Source organism: Typopeltis vanoorti, chromosome 21 (assembly GCF_054136105.1).
Source record: "Typopeltis vanoorti isolate ZY-2024b chromosome 21, IOZ_Tvanoo_1.0, whole genome shotgun sequence".
Classification (NCBI taxonomy): domain Eukaryota; kingdom Metazoa; phylum Arthropoda; class Arachnida; order Uropygi; family Thelyphonidae; genus Typopeltis; species Typopeltis vanoorti.
Window position 1 is genome coordinate 36,966,802 of NC_143569.1, and position 23,149 is coordinate 36,989,950.

At 34.0% G+C, this 23,149-nt stretch overlaps 1 protein-coding gene across 3 annotated transcripts in view; it reads right to left on the reverse strand.

Annotated features, from left to right (window-relative positions):
• Positions 1-23,149, reverse strand: part of LOC150094744 (protein ABHD13-like) — a 90,622-nt gene that overhangs the window by 54,435 nt on the left and 13,038 nt on the right. For all 3 annotated transcript variants that reach the window (XM_090411242.1, XM_090411241.1, XM_090411244.1), the window contains exon 2: positions 18,905-19,136. In XM_090411242.1, coding sequence (XP_090267368.1) covers positions 18,905-19,136 — 232 coding nt within the window. The remainder of the gene's footprint in view (positions 1-18,904; positions 19,137-23,149) is intronic.

Consider the following 23,149-nt stretch of genomic DNA (forward strand, 5'->3'; position numbering starts at 1 on the left):
TTCCAGTTATCTAACCCTTAATGTATGATACTTACGATAGGTTTATGGCATTTATGTGGCTGGGATTAAATAAACAAAACAGTATATTATCATTTCTGGAGTGTACCTACAAGAGATGTAGAGATATTATTATAATCCAATACAAATTATACTTCATTACTGGTTTTCCATTAACAATTTTTCTTCTAATTGCCCCCCCCCCACTTTTTTTTTTTTTTTTTTTTTTTTAAGACAGATATAATCTACCCTCATACTTCTAACTTTCTACAATAGAAAGTCTACACATTCTTATATGGGCATTAATATATTTATATCTTGTTCCCTCTGAATTTTTTCCATGTCATTTCTGTTTCTAATCATGTTTGAAATAAATTCTATTTAAATGACCATATAATTTCAGCTTAACTCTGCTAAAAATAAAGAATTCTTTTTTCCAATATCACAAATCCAGTAGTAACGAGCTAAAGGTGCATCTCATAGTTGCTACTGGTGTTGTAACAATTGCACCAATACTGATCATAGCAATACACGATGGGATATTATTCTAGTCAACACAATAATGATCTGGTTGGCCAAGTGGATAGTTTTCAGATTTACATTCTATGGGTTCATATACAACTTTAACATTTATGTTTGTGAATGTCTTTAGGGTGGTAAATTATTATCACTATAGGTGAGACCACCTCAAGCTTAGCTTACCGGATTCTTGAAGTAAATTGGAAAAAAAAAAAAAAAAGGTCTTAATAGTAGGGTTTTGGGATTTTCTGATCGTATGTGGTATAAATTTACAACCTTTCATGGATGATAATCTATGAAAATATAAAAATCAGAAATAACTAATAAAAAATAAAAAAACTAATAACGAAAGGTTTTCGTTATTAGTTTCCAGTTTCTTCCAAATTGCCTATTACTTGTCAAGTCAATAGTCAGCTCAAACATTTGTCTTCTAAGGAATTTGTCAATCTAAAGCAGTAGTTACCAAATGGGACTAAACTGGGCCTACCAAAAGTGTTTTTTTTTTTTTAAATTATTTTATTATTATTATTTTGATATGGACAGCGGGTGATTTGAACAGTACTCAATTTTTACATACTGATTATTACTTTATAGCATTTTAGCTTTACATATTTTTTCATGTGATCCAACCCACAAAAGGTTGTAAGGCTACAGAAAAGTAGCAATGAGTGGGCTGCAAGTTTTTTTTATCTGGAAATCTTCTCTCTAGAAACCAAATGTGGGATTTTTTTTATCAGGCTTCCAATAAGACATTCACAAACATCTATATCCACAGTGGAATTTAAAACACATACCTATTGGTAGCAGAGCAAGTATACTGTCCACCCAGTTAACCAGGCCAGCAGCATGTCCTCTTATTTTTAAGATTGTGCACGTGCATTCACGCATGCACGTGCAAACAATGAAACATACATCTGTACCAATTTTAATGAAAATTACTATAATAAAGTGTTATTTTTTACTGCTTTATAAAATTTTAAATATTTTCTAGTTATTGAATAATTAATAATGGATAATTAAAACACATCCTGAAATCTAATACATATAATATGGCATTTTATTAATTCTGTTACTGTGATTTATAAACCACGAGTTACTTCCTCCTAATACAGACTCGCAAATAAAATGCAAGTGATGATCCTTTCATTCATGCTTACATGGTGATCAGAATACATTATGAAAATTATAGATACAACTACCATGTTAGAGTAAAACTTTAGTTTAATATAAACCAAAATATACATTCGACATTTCGACCTTCACATTAAGGTCATCTTCTGGAGTATACATATATATATACAAAGAAACAAGTTGCACTACAATCTACATGGCATGCTAAGTTACTGATCCACCGTTAAAACTACTTGCCTGACCTCTGGTGCTTAAAAAAAAAAAGCTCACTACATCAAAGAATCCTGTTATTATTATTATCTATTAGGTTAAAAAGTTAAATTAAGCTGGAAAGTAACATGTTCATACAGAAAATAATAGATAAATAAATAAACAGAAAATAAAATTACTTATATAAGTACACATATAATTATATAAATTATATGTGATTATATAAATTATATTATATTAAATTATATAAATGGCAACTGGTATGGAAAGTGCCCAATAAAAAATGAAAAAATGCTTAGAGTCCAGTCAGGGTTTGCTGGAAACTAAGTGGGCTGAATATGTGCCTTCTAAATTCTTGGGATTTTTAAGCCCCCATTATTATTAAGATTAGGGTGGTTAATCAAAATTTCACAGGCTTCTTTAAATTTTCATTCATACCAAGTTTTTGTATGATTCAAAGAACTTTTCCAATTACTTTTCCAATCAATTCGATGCAGGATGTTAAGAGCATGATCTGAGAGGCCAGCTTCACCAAAATTATTATATTTAATGTGTCATTTGTGTTCTTTTTTATGGAAAGGAATTGTACGTCCAGTTTCCCCAACATAAGGAGTTACAGGTGCAATAGATGCAATAAACTCCAGGGAGTGCCAATGGGGGAAAGAGGATCCTTAGAGGTGATGAATATGCTTTTCAATTTTAAAGGTAGTTTAAAAGTGGCATTAAGATTATAATGATGTTGGATTCTATTAATTTTTTCTGATAACCCTTTAATGTATGGGAGTGTTATGGTTTTACTGTAATCTATATTATTTTTTGATGAAGTTTTATGAAGAATTTTATTAATAGTATTTTTGCTATATCCGTTATTTATAAATGTATTGCTAATAATTTTTAATTCTTGTTTAAGAACTTGTTCATTAGAGCAAATTGTTATAGCTCTATTTTTGAAGGCGATGACTCCAAATTTTTGCAAAAGGTGGTGATATGAGTTAGCATGTATATATTGGCTGGTGCATGTAGGCTTACAGTAAACAGTGAAGGATAGACTGCCTGAGGGAAGATGTGTGATAGTGTATCCAGGAATGGGAGCGAGTTCTGTTTTTCAATTTCAATAGTAAAATATATGCGCTCATGTTGTTTGTTCAGGTGGCTAAGGATTGTGTTTAACGTTTGGCAGCCGTGTGGCAAGATAACGAAAACATCATCAACATATCTATGCCAAACTGTAGGTTTTAGAGAAAAGGAATCAAGAGCACGTTGCTCAAAAGCTTCCATATAAAAATTAGCAATTTTGGGGGATAGTGATGAGCCCATGGCCATACCTTCTTTTTATAGGGAAAATTTATTTTGCCACACGAAGTAACCGGAACATAGTATGTGGACAAAGAGAGGCATAATATCAGGCAGAAATTTGTTCTATAGAAAAAGAATTGTGTCATGTAACAGAATGCATTGATTGAGACATTGGTGAAAGGACAGAAACATCAAAAACTGACTAATAAATCATCTTTGCCAAGTGTTATATTTTTAATTTTGTTTATGAAGTGCTGTGTGCTCTTTATATAGGAGAGGGAATGACTTACCAACTCCTTGAGTGTTGTTTATAATGCAAGTGATGATCCTTGATTTACTTGGCTTTCCACTGGGTCTTCCCTACCAGTTTAACTATTCTTTTGACTCCCATTCTGTTTAAACACCATATCATGAGCAGACAGCATTCCCATTCTCTGACCAACAGAATGCATGGATCTTGCTGTTTATGTATGACTTTTAGTGGTAAACGGACTTCGTTGTCTGGAGTGAAACCACCATTCTGTTTACTGGAGGCCTAAATTTAGTCGTGAGAAAAAAATACCATATTTGGTCTCCAGAGCAGGGTTTCCATATTATGTAACTCCATATTAATGTTTTCATAGCTATTGCAGTAATTTATGTTGAAATTTCTGGAATAAAAACTACATAGAAACAGGAATGAAAATGAATAATTTACTAACTAAATTAAATATTTTTTGTATGACAGCCATGATTTTTGTTAACACTCTTGTTCTTTACTAATCAAATGAGGACTAAGTCCTCATTTGGCTTGTAAGGAACAAGATTGTAATTTTACTTGTGAACTAAGTCTTTCTATTACCCTCAAATGAGGGTTAAGTTATATTGCTTTTAACCATTCATGACATCTCAATACAAGGTTATAAATAGCAGCCACTATAAAAGAAGTTCTGTCATCTGAACAGATAATTTGTGAAATACAAACTTCTTCCTTCAGGCAAAAGCAAGTTTGTGTATATCAAACTTGTTTTGGACTGAAGGAAGAAACATACATCTAGGGATAATAATTATACATTGTTTTATTAAATTATTAACCAATGTTTTTTCCTTAGCCATCAAGGCATTTTCAAAGGCAAAAGAAAGATGTGTACATTCATGCAGTCACAACTGCAGGAAAGAAAAAAAAAAAGATTGGATTCAAAATAGCATTTATCCTGATATCCTAAATGATGTCCTCTATAGCAGGGCTTCCCAAACTTTTATTGGTTGAGATCCATTTGAAAAAGATAATTTTTCGCAACCCACTCGCGCTTGTAAGGCATACTTTAAAAGAAAGGGGAGGGGGGGAATAAAAATATCACTTTATTACTTTTAAATTTTTTATTGAATACACTTAATATATAAATTTATTAATCATATATATATATAATGAGGTGTATATAAAGAATCAGCTTGTTTTCTATTTTTGCTGATAACGTCATTGACATCCACATTAATATCTGCTATTTTCAGATGCAAGGTGTTTGATAATTTAAGTTTATTTCAAAATTTATTTTTAATTCCTAAAACTCTTCTAATGAACAAGTAAATTACTCTCATATTTTAATATCATTCTGCCAGTGGCCTCATAATAACAGTCTTCCAAATTTTTATTAGTGAGGTAGCCAAAAAAATTTAGATTGGTCAGAATTATATGTAGAATTATAGCCTATTCCAAGAACGATTTCTCAGATTTATATTTACATCTGTATAGTAAAGAGTTTTCCCATGCAATCTGATGACCTGTATCAATGGTATAGTTTGCAATGGAAGAGCACTGCAGTGTAGATAGATGTGTGGCTTATTTCTAAATTTATCTATTCAAATATTGGCTGTTCTTCCAAAATATGTCAGTTTGCAAGAGAAAGAATAATATAATGCCAGGATGATTTAAGCAAGAAAGGATCATTTGGCAAGTGGATAAGGGCAACTAGTTTCTGATAAGGCTTGAAGGAAGTCAGAATATATCTTTTAGGTACACATTAGATGTTTCCTGAAGAGCCCTGGATGTAAGAGATAGCAACAATTTTTTTGTGATCTGGGTTTTGTAGAGGATTTAGTGGGGGGGGTCATTGATTACAGAAAACATCACAGATGTAACTAATTTCAGTGGAATAGCTGGTAATACCAAACAGACGGTTTTAGCAATATTTACTAAAATTTTAGTAACACCATACTGTTGGGACGGGTGAAGGTGTGAAAGGTGATGGATGTACTATGCATAAGATTCCTGTAGACACAAAAAGATAAGGATCTGTTGGGTAACTGCTAGGGCATCAAGAAAGAGCAGATGATTATCGTTTTTCAATGGTGAAATGGATTCTAAGTGTTGACTATTAAAGTGTGCTAAAATTACTGAAATATAAAGAGCCAATAGGCTTCATTTTGGCAATATAAACAATGTGGGATTTAATATCCCCTTAATTTAAATAGTATGCTAAAATGTTTCTAACATATTCAATGGTGCTATGTCATTGACATAACATAGCCATAATTATATTTTTATAGTGGCAAAAAAATAGAATTTATTTAATTTCAATATATCTCATCTTATGTTTTAAAAAAAAAAAACAATATAATTGAAAAGAGAAGAGAAGACTGGTGATAATATTCAAAACATGAATCTAAACTAGTAATATGGCATGTGCTCATGTCTTAGTCACAGTTGTTAACAGGAGAATGCATTAGAGTTCAAAGGAAACACAAGTGGCTTTAAACGGATGATCAAATTTCAATCTACTGGAGTGAAGAAACTTGGCTTGATTCCAAATAACATGTTTAGTGTCAATTAAACATGATAAGCAAGCCAGACTTTGCAAATTCTAAGAATTTGATGCAGTCCTGATATTCTTGGATTCTAATCTCAGCAGGATAGCCTATCTATTCAAAATAATGAAGTTGACTTGAATAGAGCACTTCACAAACATGAGGCAAGGAGAGAGAGTAATTCATCTTTGGCAGATGGCGGAAGAGAAAAGTTAAATTTCTGAGCTAGTCTGAACATGGAGTATAGATGATATGATAATATACGATATACATGATAAGCAAGCAAGACTTTGCAAATTCTAAGAATTTGATGCAGTCCTGATATTCTTGGATTCTAATCTCAGCAGGATAGCCTATCTATTCAAAATAATGAAGTTGACTTGAATAGAGCACTTCACAAACATGAGGCAAGGAGAGAGAGTAATTCATCTTTGGCAGATGGCGGAAGAGAAAAGTTAAATTTCTGAGCTAGTCTGAACATGGAGTATAGATGATATCTTGCAGAGAACCCATGTTTTTTTGTTCTAACTACATTCTGATGTTAAAACTTAAGTTTTACATCAGAATGTAGTCTAGTAGTCGAGGTGATTTTTTATTCAATTCTACCAACAAAAAAGGAATCAGAAGAACAGAGTCTGTGAGCACTCTGTATAACAGTTTTGATAATACCAGTCGTCTGAGATGGATAATGATGTGAAGATTGATGTATGTATCTGGCAGTGAAAGAAGATTTCTACAAACAGAAAATTGAATATTACCTGTTGAAGTATAGATTATTAGAGTATCCAAATAAAGAAAACCGTTTGTTGGATTTATGTTCAATAGTGAACTTGGTATAAGAATGGATGGAGTTTATTTTAGCCAAAAATTGTAGTAATCCTGTCTCTGAGTGGAACCAAACTGCAAAGATATCATCGCAAATCAAAGCCAGATATGATTTTAAGCAAAAATGCTACTGAAGAAATGATTTTCTTGAAATAATCAGCCAAAACTGGTGAGCTAGAACTGCTGTGATCCATTCTTTACATTTCATTGTACAATTTATCTTCCAAGTAGCCTGTATTGATGATGAATTTAAACATGTTAACTTGTTTAAATTCACCAGGGAAATCTTTTTGTCAGAAGTGACATTTCCTAAAGTAGTATGCTGGTGAATAGGAAAACTACATCAAAGGAAAGCATTATTTCATTGTCCAGCAAACGCAGTTCTTTAATTTTATCTATGAAGTCAATACTGTTTTTAATAAAAGATGTAATAGAGCTAGTAAGGTTTTGAAGACTTAAAAGATATTTTAGCAAGGCAGTACATGAGAGAGCAATACAACTTTATAAACATCTTTATGAATACTGGGAGGCCCAGAGATAATGTAGAGGACAAGCATAATGAAACCAGATTTCACAAAGATAAGATGTTGGAAATGGCAAAAGCACATGAAAAACTCTTGACTTTAGTGCAGAAAATTCATCAATGCCGCCCCAAAATTCAAACTTTGGGCCGGTGTTGCAAACAAAAATTTGCATCTAAATTCGATTTAGATGCAAATTGTCTTTTGATTTTGCCACTTGACATGAAGTCTATAAATTGCTCCTCTTCTTCATTTGAGAAACCATCAGGGGTAATTTGAAATGGGTTTCTAACCCACTCATATATTGTCATTATGTTGCCATCGGTTACAAAATGGTTTCTAAAATTTTTTGTCAACATTGTTAAATCATTTTCAATAGTTTACAAATAAAATTTTGATGTGTTGCCTTGAAGGTTTTGATAAATTCATTCACATTTGCAAACATTTCTAAATTTTGTTCCATAACTCTAGTTTTTTTACAAAAAGCATTAGCTTTGTCACTCATCTCTAAGATTTTTACAAAAAGCATTAGCTTTGTCATTCATCTCTAAGACATGTGTATTTTTTCACCAATTTGCTGAGCAACAGTATCATTTGATAGAGGTATGCACTATAGTTGTTTAGTAAAACTTTCTCCAAGCATAATCAATTGCAACTGGAAGAATTAGATCTTCTCCGATAGTTGAGGCTTTTTGCACCTAGCTATTTTATATGCAACTTTGTAAGAAGCTAGTAAAGCTTTTTCATTTATAGACAAAGCTGCTTTAATGCTAGATTTTTGCTTTTTGAAAGTTTGCTTGCAAAGACCTCTCAAGGTTTGTTAACATATTTCTTATGAAGTCTTTCCAAATATCTTTTAAGTTTATTCAGTTTCATGTCATCAGCTACCAAAATTTTCGAACAAATAACAGTGGTCTTTCTTCAGTCTTTGTAAAATTTTCATTTTCAGTCTTTGTAAAATCGAAATATAAATATTCTGCTGCATACTTTCTTGATTCAACGGTCTGTGCAATGATGCCAGATCTCTATAAATTTTCGAAAGATTTGATGATGTGTTTAAATTTGTATGAATATTTAAAAATTTTAATTAATTCCTAGTTTTTCTTTTTTTGTTTTGATAACTTTTGTGGATTTTGTGAGTGTCTCAACACAGAATTTGTAAGAGAGGAAGGTGGGGAAGCACCTAAAAAACTAATATTAAAAAATGGAATACACATGAAAGAAGGTTGAGAAATACTGATGTATATTTAAAGAACAGAACATGTTTGGCTAATTACTTTATGGAGAATCTGGAAAGTCAATTCTTCAGTACTATTTTTCTTCAACCTCACATATGGCTTTGATTCATTAAGATATCATTTCATTTGGTACCACTTAAAGACAGAATTACAATTTTTAGATAAAATGAATGCATTCCATTCCTATATCAAGTTCACTATTGAATGCAAACCCACTTCATTATTTTAGACAGACTGGCTATTCTGCTGAGATAAGAATCCAAGAACATCAGGACTACATCAAATCCTTAGAACCTGAAAGTCTGGACTTAGTTATCCCACTGACACTAGACACAGCATTATTTGGAATCATGCTAAGATTCTTCACTCCAGCAGATTTTAAATTAAATTGCCCATTTTTCTTGAAATTTGCAAAGCTTTACTGCATTGTCTTAATCTTAACCACTATAATCATATGCACATATCAAAGTGTTAGGAAGTAAATAGTGATTAACTGCTCATAATTTTGTTTTCATCTTTTTGTAATAAGGAATAAATTATATATAACCTTGTATTTGAATTACAAAAAACAATCCACTGTTTCCCTTTGAAGCAAGTAAGTAACCACATGAGATTCATGTTTTGAATGTTGTCAAATGATTTTTCTTTCCCTGATAATGGCCTTGTAACATAGAATGAAATACCATCATCACTAGTTGCATCAGTCTTGGGACTGGTAGCTGAGCAGCAATTTCCTCCATTCTGCTCTGTCAGTGGCTTTCTTCTTAATCTCCTGGTAACTCTTTAGGAATGTGCTTTCTTTGACTTGGTCTACCCCTTCTTCTTTTCTTCTCTATTTTGCCTTCAGTTATTCTTTTCACAAGTCCATCATGCCAGAGTATATGTCCAGACCACCTATCTTTTCTAATTTTGATTGATCTAATTAGACTATGGGAATACACTCACTGGCATTCACAAGTTGCCTTAGTGTGGACTACTTAGAAAACATAGGTACCACCCAAGCATCTATATATTCTGCCTGGTCTCTGAGAACCAACCAGTCTGAAACAGCTGTCAGACTAGAGAAACCTTATCAAAATGGACTAACAGAAAGCGAATATATAGATGCTTGGGCAACACCTATGTTTTCTAAGTATTCCGCACTAAGGCAACTTGTGAATGCGGTGAGTGTATTCCCGCAAGCTCTCTGGTCAACTTATTTTTGCAGAACTTTCATAGTTTCTACATTCAGCTTTGAAATAATGCTGCATCTAATATCCACTTTACTTATTTAATTTTACTTTACTTTACCTATTCTTTACTTTTTCCTATATCATCTGCAATGCCTCTCTTTATTGCAAATTTCCCAATCATACAATGTCTTTCAAACCACTTAGCTCAACACATCTCTCCTGAATATTTGAAATAATCTTTGAATAATGTCTAATTTACTTTCATGAAGCTTCAATTATACTTATTTACTGATTTCTTATGATGTTTAAATTAACTAATCATAATACTGATTATAACTAACTCCATTAAAAGTTAGGATGTCTAGCAGCAAGATCAGGTAATATAGAGGTGTTAAAGGCCTTTTTACTACCATAGGATTGAGTCCAGAAATTGACTAAAAACATTTATTTTTCAGTTGATCCTACAATGAATATTTACTGTTTGTATCACCTAATGGAACAGAAAGTTCAATTTATAACCATTTTGTTTAATTTGAGTCTCGGGTCTGGGTTAGTCCCGAGCGGGTGGAAAGAGGGGAAAATAGTTCCACTGCATAAAGGTGGTTCCAAGACTGCTGTTGTAAATTACCGACCGATTAGCATATCAGGAATCATTGTCAAGGTCTTAGAGAAAATAGTCAAGAGGAAAATACAAGATTGGATAGAAGAAAATGGGATACTGTATCGGGGACAGCATGGTTTTGTGAAGGGTAGGTCATGCCTCAGTAACTTGCTCACGTATTATAACACAGTGACGGCTGAACTGGATAAGGGTAATGGGTTTACGGTGATTCTACTGGACCTTGCCAAGGCCTTTGACAGGATTCCACATGGAATTCTAATCAGTAAATTGCAGCATATGGGAATGGACATAGGGTTGGTGAGATGGATAGGAGGGTGGTTGACGGAGAGATATCAGAGAGTGGTTTACTCGGGAGTAGAGTCCACAAGACGGCCTGTGACTAGTGGTGTGCCACAAGGATCTGTTCTTGGACCACTGCTGTTTAATTTGTTCATAAATGATATAGGAAATGATCTGAGAGGAACAGTTCATTTGTTTGCGGATGATGCGAAGTTGGGTAGGGCAATAGTGAATGCAGATGACGTCAAAATTTTGCAGGATGATTTGGATAGATTGGAGGTCTGGGCTAAGGAGAATGGATGTCAGTTTAATGTGGCAAAATGTAAGGTTATGCATTTTGGGGTGAAAAGATTGGCGGCAGTTTACTGCATTGGTGGAACCCTGCTCCAGAAAATTGATGAGGCACGAGATTTAGGAGTGTTGGTAGATAAGGAATTGAAATTTAGGGGACACATTGCAAAAGTGACCAAAACAGCTCATCAAATCACTTGGTTGCTGAAGAATACGTTGACAAGCAGAGACAAGCAGGTTATTGTTCCTCTCTATCGAGCCTTGATAAGACCCCATCTAGACTACTGTGCTCAGATTTGGTCACCTAGGTTTCTTCTTGATGGGGAGGAGGTGGAGAGGATCCAGAGGCGAGTGACCAAGATGATAGCAGGTCTGTGGAATGAACCGTATGAGAACAGGTTGAGGATTTGTGGGTTGCAAAAATTGGTTGATAGGCGGAGGAGGGGAGATATGATTGAGACATTCAAATTACTGAAGGGTTTCTATAAAATTAATTCAGAAGATATTTTTGAGAACAGGGCTGGTTGTGGGAGGACTAGGGGACATCCATGGAAACTGGGCAAAAGTGTGGTTAGTAAAGGTGTTAGAGCTGGGTTCTTTACTTTTAGAGTAGTGAATGAGTGGAATGCGCTCCCTGAGTCTGTGGTGGATGCTGTGACAGTGAATGAGTTTAAGGCGAGGTATGATAGATACTGTATGAATGTCAAATAGTTGTGATGAATATGATTTGGGGCCTCCCTCGATGAGTCTAATGACTCCCTGGAGTTGCCCGTAATAATAGTAATAGTAATAAGTGAGTAATCTTATTTGATTACAAATAAGATTATAATATTTATAATATACTGATAATGTGATCTCAAAAAACTCAGAAAAAATTATCTTCACAACTTTCATGGCACTGCCTAATACACTATGAAATGATTAAAAAAAAAAATTCTGATTAAAGGAGATCCAGATATTACTCCATCATGTATAGCATTTCAATGTTATTTTTGAAATTCAAGTTTGTATGAAACATACGTTTTCACCATTTCTTTTGTAAGGCAAGATATCAATATTCTGGACATTATATAGATATTTTGATAATCGATATAACCAAAGAGATTCTTAAAAATGTGACTTTTGACATAGGTTTCAAATACTTTTTTTTGATGGAATTACTTTTTTAGGTCTTTCATTTTTTAGAAATAATCAGGAATGCTTATCATTATAGCAATTCTTCTATTAACTCTATTTATGTTTTTTTTTTCCCCTTTGCTGTTTCAGTTGTTTCAATTCTCCTTGAGGAGTATTACTAGGATAAGAGATACATGCTTTCAGGATGTAGGAACAATCTAAATAAATATTTTCTAACATCAGTGTAGCTAAAGATTTAATTAATGCATCCACTCCCCACCCTCTCTCTCTCTCTACTCCACTACATTTCTAATATTAGTATCTTAATACAAAAAGTCAAGACCTTTATTTGACCATTTATTTCAATTCAAGATGTGATTATAAAATTGAAAACAATTTTTACATCCCACTTTTCAGTCACTCCTATTTACTATACATGTTATTAAATTTTTGATGAATCGCATGTTATTTTGATTGTATCAAAATAACATGCAGCAGTAGGAGACAAGACCAAATCATACAGAATTCTGAATCAAGTAGCTGCAGTAACTGCTTATTCAGAAACAACATATCACAGTTATTTGTCAGACCTATTTGTTAAATGTCAACTATCTAATATATCAAATCTATTAGTAGAAATTCTCTTAGAGTTTGCTATTTTTTTTGCTTATAATTTTCATTATGTAGGAACAATATTAACATCAAGGTATGTTTTTAATTAAGATACTATTAATAAGTTCAGATGTTTGAATTTCATCTTGTTGTAATGGTAAATCCTTCTCAACAGGTGTAAAGAATTACAGTTTTTGACAAAACGTATACAATGATTGCCTCACATACTTAGCAAGGTCTGCATTTCCTTCTTATGTTGGAATATTTCTTGAAATTTTAACTTTATTCTATGTATTTTATTCTATCTGCTGTCATAATGTCTCAGTAGCACAGTTGCAAAAATGACTGGACAATGTGCCCTTCAACTGGAAATGACCTGAGTTGGATCCCTTCATGAGATCAGGAATGTTTACATGAACTTTTTCAAATGAAGATGAGTTAGCTGATCTCATACTGAAGTAACAGGGATTTTTCTCCAAGAAACTAGGGTTTTTCATCCTGCTTATAGACAAATCAGTCAGACAGCACATGCAGTTAACAAACCACAATACTAGGTGATGGGCAGTAGATGACATAGTGAGAATGATAGTTATGTAGCTAATGGTAGTTCATGTGGTATGGAGAGGCATCCCTCAATAAGTTCCTATAATCCAGATGTCACTGTGATAATTATGTCAATCTATCAAAAAAAAAATTATTTTTTGATAGTTTTTTTTTTTGACAAAGAAAAAAAAAGAGAATTTATTTTCTATCACATGATTTGTCTTCAATAAAAGTCATGCTTTTATTAGTGTTTCACAGCTGGTATGGGTGGTGGTGGTGGGGGGGGGGGATATGGTCTAGCCACTTCTGGGATAAATGAGTGTGTGTACAGAAATGATTATGCAATGCAGAATGCAATCTCACAGGTCTCAGATTCGAATGGGTTAATAATGACGTTACACAGGGGCAATTGTGGGTCCAAGGGGATGTTGGAATGCATGTACATGAATGCCAGAAGTATCAGAAATAAGGGAGAGGAGTTTTTGGCATTGGTCAGCTCGACTTGGCCAAAAAATATAGGTATCAGTGAGACCTGATTAACAGAAAATCATATAGTTATATGGATAGAATATAAAGGATGTTGTGTTAATGATAATTGAAGAACTAGAACCAAACAAAATTAGAAGCTAAAGAGGATTAGAGGTCTAAGGGAGATGGTTCATTTGAGGATATCTGGTGTGAGATAGAGGCCAACAGGACAAAATATATTGCTGGTTGCTGCTATAGACCAGTGGGTCCACAGGAAGATGCTATGCATCAACAGATTAGCACAATGAGTGAAGGTCAAGCAATTATTCTGGGAAACTTCAACTATCGAGACATACTGAAAGGAGGAAAGGGGACATGCAAGTTGGAAGTGGAATTTATACATATGCTAGCTTACTGTTACCAAACAACATGTTATGGGGGGGGGGGGAACCAGGAGTCTGAAAGGGCTGGATCTGGTAATAGCATCAGAAGATATATCCATAACCAAGGTAGTAAATACTCTGCTTCCAATTGTGGAGAGTGACCATGCAGTCTTGTTTGGGGCAGTTGCTAAACATGTGGAATTCTCTGTCAAGAAAGGGTTTATGTTGAACTATAAAGCTGATAATTATGACAAACTTAGGAACCATCTTGGAGCAGTGCCAAAGCTTGAGAAGCTACAGGGAAGGAATGTCAGGCGTACATGGGAAGTGGTCAGGAATTGTTTGAAAGAAGCAATATCAAACCACATACCCATGGTCAGGAGGATAAACTAAGTGGATGAGTAAAGTCATAAAGCAAGAGCTACAAAAAAAGAAAGCACTGCGGAACGAATATCAAGAAAAGGTGATCAGCATACTCATGAATGGTACAAAGTGCAAGCAAGAAAGGTAACTAGTATGGTAAGAAAAGCCAAAGCAAATTATGAGAGAAAATTAGCTAAGGCCAAAGTAAATCCAAAAGAGTTTTTTTCGTCATATATAGCAAGTAAGAGGAAAAATTACATGGTAGGAAGACTTTAATCAATGTTGATGACAGGAAGTGTCAGAGGCAAAATAAATAGTTAAATTGCTGAGCGATCATTTTGCCAAGATGTATCATCCAGGTTTTGCACTTATATATGTGACAAACAGGAGGTGCTCAGCATATTAAAAAAATATCAATGTGAATAAAAGTAGTGGGACTAGATGACTTATCAGCCTGGTAGTGCCTCTGATGAAGTTGTTTATTTGGGTTTCTCAGCTCGGGCAAAGTTCCAAGGGAGTGGAAACAGGATAAGATAGTTTCATTATATAAAGGTGATTCCAAGATAGAAGGAACAAATTACAGACCAATTAATATCCCAGGAATGGTGGTTAATGTATTGGAAAAGTCGGTTAAAGGTAAAATCCAGCAGTAGGTTAATAGGAAAACGATACTCTGCAGTGGGCAGCACGGTTTTGTAAAAGGTAGGTCCTGTCTTAGTCATTTATTCACATTTTATAATAAAGCAAGAATTGGATAAAGGAAATAGCTACACCATGATACTGCTGGACCTTGCAATACTACATGGAAAAACTACTACAAAAGTTGGAGCAAATGGGAATGAATATGAAGCTAGTAACATGGTTTGGGATATGATATGCCTGACAGACAGACACCAGAGAGTAGTATTGGGGAGTGGATTATAAGAGAATAAAGGTGATTAGTGAAGTCCTTAGGGTTCTGTACTAGCGTCTCTACCAGTGATGGCAGGTTAAATTTAAACTGGGGTGTTGCCTATACAAAATAATAATAATAAAAAAATTCTTCTTTTCCTAATCAGTAACCAATTATTAATAAATTGGTTACTAATTAGGAAAAAAATAATGTTTTTATTTTTATTTTGTATAAGCAGCACCTCCACTTAAAATTTCACTGGCCACCACTGGTCTCTACTCTTTAATTTGTATATCAATGATAGGAAAAGATTTAAGGGTGGGATGTTCAGTTGTTTGCTGATGATGCAAAACTGGTGAGGGTGATATTCTGCAGGATGATTTAAATAGTTTTAAAAAAATGTAAGGTTATACACTTCAGACTAAAAAGATTACATACTATGTTATCACCCTGATGATACTGGGTGATAACATAGTATGTAATCTTTTTAGTATGTTGGAGAAAATGAATGAGGCTAGGGATTTGGGAATAATTGTGAACACAGAGTTGAAGTTCAAAGGGCATATTGCAAAAGTTGCAATAAAATAACTGCCATATCTTGACTATTGTGTACAGATTTGGTCAATTGATTTTTTTTTTGGGGGGGGGGGTGGAATCAGGAAGTGGCAGAGAAGATTCAGAGACAAGTGACCAATCTGGTGACAGGTCTGTGGAATGCTCTCAGGTGTGTAGGTTACAAAGATAGGGGGGATAGGATAGAAACTGAGATAGAAAAAGATATTAAGGGGGTTTTATAAAACTGATGTAAAGGAAATTTTTCAATATATGACAAATAGAGAACTAAGAGTCATCTGTGGAAGGTGTGCAAGAGTGTGAATGTAATTTTTTGTGTGAAGAGTGGTGATGAGCAGAATGGATTACCAGAATCAGTTGTGAGTGCCCTGACAGGGAATGAATTTTAGAAGAGATATAATAGGTTTTGTGTGTATAAAAGTTAGTGTAGGTTCCCATGATGAGTCTTCGGATTCCAAGGAGATAATAATAATTTCTTGAAAAAGAAATACTTGTGCCATTATTCCACTGACCTATGAGAGGTGATATGAAAGTAATGCTTTCCCCCCCTTTTGAGTGTAGTTGTAGGCTTTACATATCACTGAGTGGACAGTAGTAGTTTCCAGTTCCACTACAGTGAGTGAAACTCAGATGCTGTGACTAATCATGAGCATAACACAAAAAAAGTTCAAAATGGCAGCTATTATAGATGCATGAAGCACAGAGTAGCAATTGAAATTCATACCTGTCTGGAAAAGTTTTATGGAGATGATACTGTGAATGCGAGCACTATTAGATGCCAGATCAGACACTTGAAAAGTAATGAGGTCTTCTTTTTCAATGACAACATCCAGTCTTACAACAGACTGCACACAATGGATCCAACTGCAACATCTGGATGGAATAATCTTCCCCCCTCCCACCCACAGTCCAGATAAGGCCTCTAAAGGCATGTAACAGCAACCAGCCAAAAGAACACAACACACAATTTACAGACATAATTCACTGGCTTCAACTGCTTCACCCATAAATCCAAAACCAACCAACCAGCCAGCCCTCTGAAGAAAGCATTCTGAGGATGATTTTGTGGAAGAAAAGCAGCTGAAACAAGATGTTCATGAAGACCCCTGATGGAGTAAAGGCTTTTTTGGGGTCAGCATACAGCATACTTATCAGCAATACCAAAAGTGTATGATGGAGACTGAAAAATGTCAGAGTGCTCACAAAAGATGGAGGATTAATCCATGTAAAAGCCATTGTTAAATAACTTGTTTTCTAAAAAATAAAATAAATAGGAGGCATTACTTTCATACCACTCCTCATATTTCCATTACTTCAGACTCAAGATTTTAGGAACACAGGTACTACTACTGCTGTCTATTAGAACTTTAAACTGATCTGTGTTAACTGTATCTTGGCAATGGAATGTCTGCTGTCATTATGACCCATGATTATATAGCAAATACTAGATGCTTCTTTCCTATACATTATGAAACATCTTCACCCAAACAGGTGTAACACAACTTTAAGAGTGCTCATCTGGCAATGTGTATCCCCTTCTGAAGATTCCTCTCACTGCAACATTTTTATTATGCGACACCTCCAGGGAGTCCAGACTCATCGAGGGAGAGTGTGTCAACAGCATCGAATGATTGATCCCCTTCCAACTACTAATTGAGCTCAAACTTGCTTAACGTTTCGTGTGAGCCATTAGTAGCAGAGACTCTACCAATCGACCAACCTTTGCTGGCAAATTTTGTTGGTCTGATTACTTTAACTGTTGCAGAAAGAACTTCTTTACTATTTACATATCAGATTCCAACAATGGTTTTAAGTATAGTCCCTCTATATAAGCCATTATATACAGAATCCTGTAATGTAGCATCCCACTATATCATAATTTAAATACAGGTATCCCTCGATTAACGCAGTTAATTAATCCCTCGATGTTATCGCGTATATCAAAACCGCATTAATCAAATCTAATAATCAATGGTAAAAATTACAACTCGTCCATGATCGATTACTGAATTAATAATTCGTTTTATATGGTATTCTTTTAGGAAAGATAAAAAATGAATGCAAAGTAAATGTTTAATAAATACTTGTACTTATTTACTTATTTACTGCAATTTTTTTTTATCAAAAGAAGTTATCAAGAGTAGTTTGAACATTTTTAGTTTTTTTCTTATCGGCATAAATTCTACGATAACAAGCAAAATGACTCTCCAGACCTCGGCAAACAAGCAATAAAACAAAGAAAAAACACTGCAAATATAATACATGATGATACAAATTAAGTGGATATTGAATCCAACATTATTTCATAGCCGAATATAGAAACTACAAGAGTTTTGTGCTGAATATATAGAAACTAAAAGTTTCGGCAGATGCAAGCATAAGCAACCTTATGGTAACTGTAGTGAAGTATGCTCCAGATCACTTTCCGTAGTATTTTCCATAATGTAAAGCACATCTCCTAGAGGACATCTATGATAAATAAGCCTTTAACTATCTATTTCAGTAATACATGATGGTTTATTTTCAGTTACAATCCAGAAATTATTGAACAAAGGAAAAAAAAAACAAAAAACTAAACCATACTATACTGACATCAGAGGTTGCGGTATCTCTCAGATACAATTTACTGTCAAATATTACAAACCTTTACATAACATGTGTTAAACCAAAGTGATAGCAAAAAACAGCGGAATATCACTCATAACATATGAATGCGCAGCTACTCATGACCTTCAAGCTATACACTGAATTGTGTAAGAATATTTATATTAAACATTTTGCATGTATCTGTCAGATCAGCTGCGAGCTCTGCAGGGTTAAAGGGCGTTATCAAAACTCTTGTGCGTATATCAAGGGATTGCCACAATTAATTTTGCCGCGTTAATCAAATCCTGCGTTAAGCAAAACCGCATTAAGCAAGGGATATATGGTCAAAAGGGAAAAAGGCACAGCAGTGCTGAATTCAATTCAATGGCATATTATTTATGATTAATTTGTCTTAATTCAAATTACATATTATCAGCATTGAAATTATTTTCACAGTAATAAATTAATAATAAAATACTATACCTATGACCAATGTTTCCTGCATTCCCATGAAGATAAAGTATTGTAGGAACCTGTCCAACAATTGCTGAATTTTGTTTCACAAATACCACATTTATGGCAGTTCCATCTTGAGTTTTTATGTGCAAGTTATCGTATGGTAAGCCAAAAGATGAAGGTGAAGGTACATAAAGCCGAGAGTGTGGTGGCTGATCAGGATGATATAAAAGCCAGTCTCCAATCTGGTACAAAAGTCCTTAACAGGGGGAAAAAATAATGCTCATAATGAGAAACTCCATAATTACAGTTCAAGTTTATTAAACACCATAATTTCAGTTTAAATTACATGGTTGGTCACTCACATTATGAGGAAAGGAATGGATGCCGATTACAATGAAGGCCATGGAAACAAAAAAAAATCTTAACAGATGGCAAGAAATATAACATCTTAAGTTATGATATACTGACCACAGAATAAGAAAGAGTGGTCATCTGAGCTGATGACTTAAATGTATACAGAAATAGACTGGCAGAAATTTTAAAAAATAATAATTCTTAGTCTTTATATGAAATTAATATTTTATATCATGTTATATAATATAAGTTTACAGATAATATATTGATAATCAAGCACAATATAGTTCCGCTGTGTTTAGACTTAAAAAAATATTCCTTGGTAATCTTTGTATCAAGTATTTTTGGAAGGTGAGTCATGGAGTAATATCATTGAAGCAGTATGGGATGGCAATGTGAGTTTAGTATGGTATTGAAAAGCTGAGATTTTATTTGAAATGAAATTTATCTCTCATCTAATGGACTGTAGGTTAACAATTTCTCCATACATAGATATGCTAAGAAGTAACAATCCCTTGACCTTATGTCTACGTATTTTTGGAATGTGAGTCATGGAGTAATATCACTGGAGCAATATGGAATAGCATATGAGTTTAGTATGGTATTAAAAGGTTGAGATTTTATTTGAAATGAAACTCATCTCCCATCTAATGGACTGTGAGTTTACAACCTTTCCTGGGTGGGAGTTATATATATTTATGTAACTCCCACCCAGGAAAGGTTGTAAAACGACAATTTATTAGTAACATGAACAGACTAAGAGATTTAATTTTTTTTTAATTTAATTTATTTTTTACATAATCTGGAAAACTGCAATCTAGACAAAATAAAACCTTTCCAAGCCACTTCAGGTCTCAGTAAGCGGGGCAGCAGTCCCACACTAGGCAATGACATTCATCTCCCACCTAAAGACATTCACAAACATATATCCACATCCATGGTGGAATATGAAAACTTGCAGCCTGTTGATTGATAGATAACTACTTTGCTAACCATGCCAGCAAATCCCTCCATAATATATTATCATTAGTTATATGACAGGAAACGTGAGTTAGACTTGCTCAATCTTTGCTTGGTGTGACAATAAATCAGATTAGGTGACTAATGTAAAAGGAAACCAAATAATCTCATGAATAAAAATTTCGAGCAAAATCGGAAAAGATCTCAATTATTTAATAAGATGATGGAATTCAAGTATCCCTACCAAATACTGAGGCTAAAGTATTTACATTCTAAAAGCGATCACAACAACTCTTACTATCATTACCACATCATTATCTTTGCTGCTACAATTTTCTTATTGTTAATATGATTATATAATAAAAATGAAACGGATAAGTTCTTCAAAAAAATTTATGACAGCAGAACTGTTCTAGCATTCACACTGTTCAGTACTAAAGATAATATTATGAATAATGGATCTGTCTATTATTAATGATATTATCTTAAGGATATGGAGTCTCTACTCACTAGCACATCTGCATGCATGTCTTACTAATATTAAAATATTACATATGCAAATAATGAAATACCTATACAGTATATACAAATAATGAAATGCAAATATACAAAAAATGAAAATATTATTTGAAAAGACCTTTAAATTATAAATTTAATAAGAAAATGTCAAATTTGTCATAACTTAATTCCATTTAACTATTACATTTCAAATTTCATGTATTAATGAAATAATTTAAGAAGAAAATACTATCCATTAAGAATCCCCTTCTTCCCCTCCTCCTTTATCTTTTAAAAAAAATTGTCTGTCTTAAACATATGCATAATTAGAACTGGGATATTCTAGTACTACAGATGACATGAAGATTATTAACATAGGATTTTATTATTTGGCAATTATGTTTTTGTTTTTATGTACTGCAAAGAGAGAAAAATAGAAGGAATTAATGAATAAAAAAAAAAAAAAAAAAGGAACAGTTACAGCAATGAGTTTTGAGCTGAACTATGGATGGATAACAACTTCAGAATAAGGTGAAGGACTACAGATGACCATTCAGATGATCAATGCCAACAATTTTTTTTCTTCTAATGTTATCAGGTTTAAGATATAATCAAAGCAAGAGAGAGAGAGAGATAGAGAGAGTGTACAAGAAAACAAAGAAATATTACAGTATAGTTAATTAAAACTACTATACATGCTTGAATGACCTGAGTCACAATTATGAATACATTATCAATTATTATTATTACAAAACCACTTGCAGAAGTGAAACCTACACCAATAGCTTCCAAAGTTTCAGCCACATGCATGAAAACTTCAACCTGGCCATCAGATGCACATCTTGACATATGAACTGATGGCCAGGTAATTGTAATTAGAATTACAATTATAGTAATTGGAACTTTCCCCAAAAAAGAAGGGTGTTTTGTGGGTTCCATGATTTCAGAGAATGTTTCAAAAAAAGTAACAAGAAAGCATAACATCTTGGTCTACCTGTTGTATAAGCAATGTATTGAACACAAGAAACTAACTCTACAGAAATGCTGGGTTTGAAGAGATCCAAAGTTTAAAGGGTGGCTTAAAACAATAGCAAAATCAGTAGTAATAACACTTAGGATTCCAAATTATTTTTTTACATAACAGATGGTCTGGATGTCTCAGTCAGTAGAGCATTAGACTTTTAATCTAAGAGTCCACAGTTCAAATCCCTGTTCAGGCAAAGTGGATTTTTTGAAGAGAGAACAGGTATGCAAGATGTACAGCAAAATGGGGGGGGTGCAGTGGACAGGGAGACATGGCATAGGGAGAGTGGATGCTGGAAGTAGCACTGAATGTATGTATGGGGATGATCAGCATAGAAATGGAATAGATTGCAATTTGGATGGGGAAGCGGAGACTGTGGTAAGAGGTGATAGGTGTGGTGGGGTGGGGAAATTACAACCAACAAGTGGCTTGGGTAGGCCTGGTTATTATTATTATTATAAGTATCTCCATGGAGTCAGTAGACTCATCGCAGGAGACCTAAACTAGCAAAACAATATCTGTCATATCTCTTCTTGAATTCATTTACAGAGGAAGAGCTCACAACTAAGTCAGGCAATGAATTCCACTCATTCACCACCCTCCAGGCAAAAAACCTTGTTCTCACACCCTTATTAACCACACTCTTTAATTTCCAGGGATGACCTCTTGTTCTTCTATCACTATCACACAGCTGAAACATTCCCCTGCATCAATCCTATAAAAACCTTTCAGTAATTTAAATGTTTCTATCATATCTCCTCTTCTCTGCCTATCAACCAACCTCTGTAATCCACAAGCTCTAATCTATCAATGTAGGGAGCATTTTTTACATCACTCACCAACTTAGTCACTCTTCTCAGAACCCTCTCCACAGCCTCCTCATCTCCAAGGAATCCAAATGACCAGACCTGAGCACAGTAATCCAAATGTGGAAGTATCAACACTTAATAAAAGGGAATAATAACCTCTTTATCTCTGGATGTCAGTGTGTTCCTCAACAACCAAGTAATCCTATGTGCAATCTTGGACACCTTAGCAATGTGTCCCCTGAACTTCATCTCCCTATCCACCAACACCCCCAAGTCCCTAGCCTCATCAATCTCCTGGAGTACTGTTCCATCAATGTAGTACATAGTCAGTAATCTTTTAATCTCAAAATGCATGACTTTACACTTTTCCACATTGAACTGACATCCATTACCTTTTGCCCATTCTACCAGCTTATTTAAATCATCCTGCAAACTTTCAACATCAGAATAATCAAACCCATGCCTTTCCAACCAAAGGCTTTCTCTAAACAACTGACTATTCAACTCAGTTGTCAATAACAACTATCATATTATTGACAACTGAGCTATGAAGGCTCAATTGTCAATAACATGATAGGATTTGACGACTTGTCGCATCTTACAGACCTAAAAGTGAACTGCTAT